The 8,779-nt window shown below is 30.7% G+C and overlaps 1 protein-coding gene and 1 long non-coding RNA gene across 32 annotated transcripts in view; one reads left to right on the top strand and one right to left on the bottom strand.

Moving 5' to 3' along the window:
- Positions 1 to 741: 741 nt before the first annotated feature.
- Positions 742 to 8,779, bottom strand: part of LOC141456803 (uncharacterized) — a 120,459-nt gene continuing 112,421 nt past the window's right edge. For 28 of the 31 annotated variants that reach the window (XR_012460022.1, XR_012460008.1, XR_012460024.1 and 25 more), the window contains 3 exons: positions 6,157 to 6,283; positions 4,103 to 4,199; positions 742 to 3,496 (listed from right to left, as the gene is read on the bottom strand). This is a non-coding gene — a long non-coding RNA (uncharacterized lncRNA). Of the gene's footprint in view, positions 3,497 to 4,008; positions 4,200 to 6,156; positions 6,284 to 8,779 lie in introns of all 31 variants that reach the window. The other 3 variants (XR_012460026.1, XR_012460019.1, XR_012460017.1) reach the window with 3 other exon arrangements.
- Gpa2 (Glycoprotein hormone alpha 2) lies at positions 3,414 to 8,256 on the top strand. The gene is made up of 4 exons (XM_074133094.1): positions 3,414 to 3,512; positions 5,959 to 6,052; positions 6,133 to 6,308; positions 7,884 to 8,256. Exons 2-4 carry the CDS (start codon positions 5,959 to 5,961, stop codon positions 7,974 to 7,976), a joined length of 363 nt encoding a protein of 120 aa, XP_073989195.1. The 5' UTR covers positions 3,414 to 3,512; the 3' UTR covers positions 7,977 to 8,256.

The raw sequence follows: 8,779 nt of genomic DNA, 5'->3' as shown, positions 1-8,779 counted from the left end.
GTTGTTGAATTCTTTAAAATAAATTAATATTTATGAAAATAAATATTGTAATAATTATCTTGATTTTTCGATTATTTTTTGAATGTGTGGACGACTGAATTACTAACTTTTGTGACTACGTTGCATCAAAAAGAGTTACAATACAAAAATAGTTGAAATACTTAATTTCGATGGGTTGCTCAGAGTAGGGACTGGCCGTAACTTCTAAGTGGGCATCAATCACAGCCCTATAATAGCCACAGCCTCCTCAAACACTCCAAACTCCTTTTTCCTGGGCTCCAGGTTTGTTTTTACAGTAGCCTTTCTGTAGCCAGATTGGATAGTGGATCTCTTTGCCTAAATCCCTTGATATAAAGAAGTTATAAATAAAAATCCCAAGGATTATTGTTTTGCCCCAAATTCATGTTGGTTGGTCCAATTCCCAGTTCTTCCCAATTTCTTACCACGAATTCAGAATTTAATTACGATCCAATTTGTTATAGACTCACTTTAAGTTGAAGAAGAAATTATGCATATACATTATGATCATGATATGTTTCCAGCGTGATCCTTCTTGAAAAAAGATAGTGTCCACTGAGGATCTTCCCCAGATTGATGTTATCCTTATTTTCTTTAGATAAACTTCCACCCACGATTCAGCAAAAATCCTGCAAATAACATCTTGGAAAAGATATTCTTCGATAATTTTTGCATATTAGCTAGCTTCTTTCTTGTTGTATTGGGTATATGAAAACGAGTAGAAAAAATTGTACTTTTTATTGATTTTTTTTTTATATTTTGTTTAAATGTCTAAGATGAAATTTAATTTCTAATCTTCATTCCTTCTCTATAAAGGATGAAGAGAGTGGAATAGCAAACTAACCAAAGGTTCAATGCTCAAAAAACAAAAAATAATAAAATAAATAAATTATAATCTAAATATAGGCGGTTAAAAATTAAACTATATCATATTTTAGATTACCATTCATTTATTTGTGCTAAAAATAAAACGTTAAGGTTGAGAAAATTGAGTTATTACTCATTTCAGATTACTTTGTATAAATTAGTCACAGCCCGAATACAGCTAACAATAGATTTAGTCAAAAAATAGTGATGATTGAATAAATCAATCGACTTAAGACTAAGATATCACAAACTGTATAAAGAATAATTCCTACAGAGTATTGCAACAGTTATTACAAGTAAAGCAATAAAACATGTATAAGATTGTACTACCTGAATACGAAATGAAATCACAAAGTCTTAAGCAATAATACTGCTCAAATTTCAAACTAAAACAAAACAAAAAAACAATCAATTGCCACCAAGCGAAAAATAGAAAGCGGAACAATGGATGAGATATCATTATAAATTATACAAAACAGGCTCTTAAATTTAAGATATATGAAAAAAGAAAACATCAATTCAGCTGATGAATAGATATAATTTCCATAAGGCCAGCCAATTTGTACTCATCATAGTTGTTTATATATTTGAATAAACATCCATTTCTGTTAGATGAAGTAGAGCCACAATTCGCTTTTAAAATAAAATCTACTAAAGTATCTTTCTCAACAGAAGAATAAAAAAACAATTATTACTGAACATATATGTAGTTTTATTAAAATAAATTCAGGCATAATAGTCAGAAGGTAACCTAATTTGGTATTATAGAATATATTAATATGGACATTAAAAAGAACAGGTAGTCACATTGAATATTAGTTGGATGGATTATCTTCAAGTATGAGATGTGTTGAAATATTCGGCTTCGATCTTATCTACATTTTGTACCGGCAAAAGATAATCACCAATTATTAGACTAGTTCTCAAACTCAACAACCCAGTTGAACGGCAAAGAATTATTAGAGATAACAATTAAACTACTAAAACATATTTTTGAGATTCTATTATTCGGTATATCTACAAAAGAACTTTACCAACTAACCTTGACGATGGAAATCCCTCAAGTAGAGATGAATTGCGATGAATGATTGTCTTATCTAGGGCAGATATCGGTAAAGAAAATAGTTTTTTAAGGAAAGTCAATTGACCACGTTCCACAATGTTTCTATTTCTTCATGCCCAGAACTCAGTCACTTACTATATACAAAAATGGAGAATACAAAACGAAGAACATGTCAGTACGTCTTTCAATAATCAGATTTACTGTCCTTCAATACACTCCACACGTCTTGTATACTGAAGGGCACGAGAATAAAACATTTATTTTATTAAAATTAACGGTTAGGTTATTATCCGTACAATAACTTTGTAAAATATTTAAATTCGTTTGGGTCTCTGATCATGATGATGACATCGTAGCAATCTCACCTGAGCATAATTGGCAGCTAAACATTTACACAAAAAGTATTTAATTGATGCCTTAAACATGCCATTACTGTGGAGTAGAACTCCAAGATGTAAAATATGGTTGACTTATTGAACTTCAGATTTCAAATACAAAGCAGCTTTCCTAATATTTTTTCCTTCTTTATTGATCTCGAGCAAATGTAGGCCTTTATGAATATTTTATTAACATTAACGTTAAGGCTATTTATTCTCCGTACAATAATTTAGTGAAAATGTTTAAATTCGTTAGTGTCCCTAAGGTTGAGGGCATCATAGCTATATCATTTGCGTTTAATAGCTTATGAGTCTCTACCTTTATGATTACACTTTTAGAGCCTTTAGAATTGAATTAATCAACCATTGGAAACAAATATGAAGAAAAAAAGGGGGGCTGAATTTCTTCCCTTAAGTACTCCCATCATAAAAGAAATCTTTTTGGAGAACTGGTAATTAAAATACTTCCGGATATTTTTAACAGGCTAAGTATCGTACAATTTGCTTCCGATTTTAATTGTTTTGAGCTAATCCCAATTTGATACCATTTTTGTCACAACAGATTATGGTTGACAAGGCAGAGTGAAAGGCTCTCTTAAAATTGATAAAAGTACCGAATACTTCAATCTCAACAGCAGAGTCTATCACGGCAGCCTCTATCAGTACTAAAAACAAAATCCCTCTCGGACAGAATTTCATTAAATTCATTCCATTTTACATGTCTGTTGTAAATTAGGCATGTAAATATTTTGGTAACGGCATTCAATTTCGAAATGTCTCTACAATTAGAGGGATATCCATTTTTGTTTTAAGTGATAAGAATGCATTTATTTTCCCAAATTAATTGAAATACTTGTGCGTATAATGATCCCATTCATCTGGCGAGCTTTAAAACATACAGAACATAAATTCAAAACATAAGTAATAAGTAATGAATGTGATAAAATTGAAGCACTTGTCTAATCCTAGTAAAAATAAAAAACAGAGCCAGCTTTGCTTTAAACATAATATCAGTATATTTGGACTTTTTTTTCCGAGCGAAATAACGAAAGGGTAGGTGTACATACAATTAATATAGTTACGTCAGAGGGTGATATAAGACCCGCTAGGGGCGCTGCAGCCTCACTCACTGGTCTACCATCGTCTTGAACGCTTCGTCCTTCGCGATCATCTACAATAAATAAAAGGTACACAATTTACAGTACTTGTTAAATGATCTTAAATTTATATTTATTTGGAGATTATAAAATTAAAAAAAATTAGGAGTTAAATGTTTGCATTTGTTTTTTAATTGAAATATTTTCTTAACAATAAAATAAACGCTTAAATGAAAACCTTCAAAAAATAAAATAAAAAATAATAATATTTTCAACAAAACTGAAATAAACGGAAGGACCTATTTTTAATCAAATACAATTAAATTATAAGATCCCATTGTTTTTAATTGTGCAATACATGAATAAATCAAATAAATTATACTTGAAATGAACTTAGTTTTGAGACAATTATAAAATAACACTGACATTGTGGTATCCTAAATTATTAAATTTATAATAAGAATAAATTGATTAGTTAATTGAAAAATTAATTAATATATTTTTCTCATTTATTATTATTATTTTACAAATTTTTCGAAGTGCATGTTAGACAAAATAAATAAAACCTGAGATTTAAGGTATTCACCCTTTCTTAGCCGCCTTCCTCTGGTAAAAAGAGTGATCCTTCATAACGGAAATATCTGTTCATTCATTAAAATGATTTTTCTCCATGAACTTACTTTTTCTTTGGTTTGATTATGCATGCTCTTCTTTTAAAAACATCCTATTTTTGTCAGCCAGATTATTATAAATTTTTATTCAACGCTCACAGCAAATCTGAAAATCAAAGGCAAAATTTAGAAATCAATTAATAATGTATCTTGGTATTAGTTTTTCATAAATAACTATTATTCTTAATAAAAAATTATTTTAAAATATATTATTTTGTACAAATAAAATATTGATAAAAAACATTTAATTATTTTTTGGCCCTTTTACGCCATTTAAGTAACAGAGTGATCGGTATTCCTAATTTTTAAGAGAGAAGACTCAACGATTTAATTTTGGCTTACTAAATGCATACGATTTGATCTGTTTTATTTTTCACATTCTCTCAATCCACTTTTAGACATTTTTTTGTGGGGGAGAGGAGAGGGTGGACCGACTCCTATTTAGTACATCGTAACTTGATAAACCAAAATTCTCCTGTTTCTAGCGAGAACCGGACATCTTTTTTACTTTGTTGAGTGCAGATAAAGCTGGTCTTTCTCTATTTGCAAGACTTTCGGCACGGATCTGTGGCCTCAACAGTGGCTGATGTGATATGAAAATGTGCTACATTAGAGGAATAATTATCCGTGAGGGCACTCATCTATCATATCATATCATCTCATGATATAGGAGCACGGACACGCGATCATATAGTTTTGATCCATTTTATCAGTAACATTTTATCGAACGATATCCATGATTTTTTTTAGACTTTACTATATATACATAGTTCTCCAAATTTTTCTAGAGGATCCAATTAAAAACAAATGCCAAATGACTTCAAAAAATCTTAAATGTTACCGATAATTACCACGCTTTTTTGTATTAACAATTGTAAGCACCCTTATTCTTATAAATAATATATATAAATAAAGCGATTAGAGATGAATATCTAATTAAGATTTCGGGTGCCACGGTAGCCGAGCGGTTAGAGGCGAGACGTGTTAAGCTAATATGTATTGTGGTACTGGGTTCGATTCCCGGTTTTAGGCCTTGGATTTTATTTAATGGTTAATAAAAAAAATGCAAAGTAAAGTATGTTTGCTAGTCGCCTCCGTCCACGACACCTAATTTGATACCTGGACTTAAAGCCTGCCTTAATAAATATGCAATTACTTAACTTTACTAGTTAAGATTTCTAATAAATCAAACTAACCCCATGCACTTTAAAATATTTAAGAACCCCTCTTTGTTTAGTCATACTGTACCCGATTTAGAAATTTGACTGCGCCTTTAAACTAAAATCAATTTTCTAAATAAACGAAACACTTCTGCTTTCAAATAGACAAAAATCATTTTGACCAAAATTAAACCTCTTCTTTTTCGATAATTATTTCACAAAAATTGAAACTAAATACTAAAAAAGAATTGAAACTTCCCTTACACATCTTGGCAGACGAGCGGGCGTTTCTGAACGTCTTTATTACGTAGTAGAGTGTCCTGTCCTTCACATCAATATTATTCTTCTTCGCTGTCTACCATCAGCCCAGGACCAATTGTCCATTAAAACTTTTTATTATTGTATAACAGAAAAAGAGTGCCCTTCATCTTCCAATCGTAAACTTCTAATTTTGTAATGCACCTCCAACAGCTTCTTCTTAGTTTCTTAGTTCCGGCGGCATATCTTTGTTAATCCTTATACCAGTACGTTTTTGCTTTTTAGCTGCACTTAAAACCTTAAGAGCTCTTGCCACGTCTGAAGCCATAAACAATTTGGCTAATATCGGCCGATTTACCAGCCTATTTTATAAGCTCTATCTCAATTAGCGCCCAGAATAAAATAATTGCAAAAGTTGGTTATAAAAAAAAAACTTTTTTATTTCAGATGGTTAAAATACTTTGTATGTTTTTAATATTAACATGTTTGGACAATGTTTTCTGCAAAGATGCTTGGGGTAAACCTGGATGCCATAAAGTTGGTAAGATTTATAAAGTAATTTCTTTTTCTTTGGTTTTAATGAATACTCTATCAACGCGATAATAACAACTAAAATTTCAGGTCATACAAGAAAAGTAAGCATACCTGATTGCGTTGAATTTCATGTGAACACTAACGCTTGTCGAGGATATTGTGAATCATGGTCTGTTCCTTCACCGCTAGAAACTGTTCTTCATAATCCAAGACAGGCGGTTACTTCCATTGGTCAATGCTGTAACATAATGGATACAGAGGATGTTAGTAAATTTTTGTAATAATTAATTAATTATTTACATTTTTGGAGAATACCTTTAATAAAATAAATAAATCTTCAATATTTTGTATGACGCGAATAGTGAAATTTAGCTATGACGTTAAAAGAAAGAAAGGAAAAAATCCCAATGAAAAAATTATCATTTTATAGCTATATTTCTGCTGCTGCTATCTTTTATTACATCGATATACACGCATTTAATTGAATTCTTACATAACAAAATAAAATGAGATTTAAACAAATTTTGATTTAGTGGCTAAAAAAAATGATGACATTGATAAAACTATATCCGTTATTTCTAACCGAAATAATCATTGAAACAAAAATAAATGCACGCAACACAAACTTAAAATTCTTTTAGTTAGATGATAAATTGAATGCCACTTTATTTATGTTTACTCCTTTTTTTATGAAGAGCAAGAGGAAGTAATAAGCATAGTAAAGGAACAACATAAGATCTTTAGGACCTCTCATCCTTTCTCCTTTCATAGAGCAAACAATGGGTTCATGATATAGGGCCGAACACCCAGGTCTATTCTATTTCATATAGTAAAATTTTATAGAGCTGAGTGAAAAAGGCATTTTCTTTTTTTAATGAAAACTTTGAATTTCCACAATACTAAATTTTCAGCTGTAGATAGGTTACATTTTAACAATTACCATTCCGGAAATGCAGATAAATAATTGATTTATGCTGTTCATTTCATCGCCACAGGTTAGGAAGGTTTTTTTTAGCTTGCAACAGTAAATATTTAATTTAGGGGAGGGATTAGCTATGTGGTTAGCGTACTCGATTCCCACGCGGAGGTCCCGGGTTCGAATCCAGCTGCTGACCCTTAGATTTTCTCTTCCTAGGAGCTTCTTACAGCTCACTGTCCGGTGATGGACAGTGTTGTCTGTAACGAGAGAACACTGTCCGGAGGCCGGCAGTGTACTGAAAAAAGCTCCGGGCGCTAATAACCTCAGCTGTTGATGCGCTTAAAAAAAAAAAAAAAAAAAAATATTTAATTTCCAAACTCTAAAGCATCTTTAGCGCTCAGAGTACAAAGCGATCCCACTTCTTATAAGCAGATCCAATTGTTATTTTCATTAAAGTTAGTAGGCTTATTGCATACATCTCCGAGATGTTGGTTGTACATAGTACCCTTCTTACAAGATCCAGGAACTTGTCCAAGAAGCAGTCAGCTAATACTATCGATGGGTGCTTCAATGCCCCATTGTAGAAAATTATTCTTCTTACGGCTAGAGGTTATGGAGTTGTAATTTTAAGCAAACATGCAATCAGTCAACGGCCAAATCAAAGAGTTTCCTTAGCCACCTCTGAATAGTGTCTTGTCTGGGTAACTATTCATTAATACTATAAATATCCTCCTCATTCCTTGAAGACGTTCGAAACATCGTTAATAAAATTTTATTTTGAAAAAAAATAATGTTCTTTAGGCTCCCAAGTCTTCAAGTTGTTGACCAACAAAGTATAACAAACATTCAATTAATAATCTAGATTTTCGTTTGTAAAGTAGTTCAATGGATAAACAAAATATATATGTTTGTTTTTCAGGTGGAAGTGAGTGTGCTTTGTTTAGATGGAACCAAAGATTTAGTATTTAAATCAGCGAAATCTTGTTCATGTTATCATTGTAAGAAAGACTGAACTTTCAAAAATTAATATATGTATAATAAAAAAAAATATATTGTTAATTTATGTTCCTATTTAGTGCCATTAAAAATTGTGTTTAAATTATAATAAATTTAATTTATTTATTATTAAAATAAATTATTTTAACTTATTGTAATTTATATATTTATTTAAGTAAGAGATGTATTTATGAGATTTCATCTTTTCCAATATAACTTACAACTGTATTTAATTCAAAATTATACTTTTGTGATATAAATAATAATTAAAATGCTAAAGATTATTTTGATTTTTATATTGGACAATTTTTCTTTGACTGGACCCGTACTCTTTGTATTTTATGAAAGTTTAATGCCCCGGAAATAATGCTTGATAGGGTGTAATGTCTGTTCCACTAATTTCCACTCGTCGGTATAATATCTTCTGCTTTTTTTTAAATTTTATTTATTTATTTTTTAAAAGCAGGTTCCGTTTCAGCAAATAGCCCACCCTTTTATGATCTCTATCTGAGTTAATAGTAATCGGTAATGTATACCATCTATTTGCAACATTAGATTAACTTTGAATTAAATTATTTTTTGTTCAATATTTCTCCTCATTCCAGATATTTCCCAAAAACGATATTGATCTATCCTATAAACTACGTTCCCAATCCAGGAAAAACCTTTTACCAGGAAAGCAGTATTTTATTATTTATTTTTTTCAACTGTACTGAGACTATGATGAACATTCAATCTGTGTTTTATCCGAATTTAAGATCTTATTCCACGTACAGGAAGATTTTAAATGGATCTAAGGGAAGGGGTAACATGAACTGA

This window comes from Rhodnius prolixus, unplaced genomic scaffold, assembly GCF_049639745.1.
Source record: "Rhodnius prolixus isolate KJV_2025 unplaced genomic scaffold, Rpr scaffold_10, whole genome shotgun sequence".
Lineage (NCBI taxonomy): Eukaryota > Metazoa > Arthropoda > Insecta > Hemiptera > Reduviidae > Rhodnius > Rhodnius prolixus.
The sequence above is the reverse complement of the archived record's forward strand: the minus strand, read 5'-3'. Positions and strand labels throughout refer to the sequence as shown.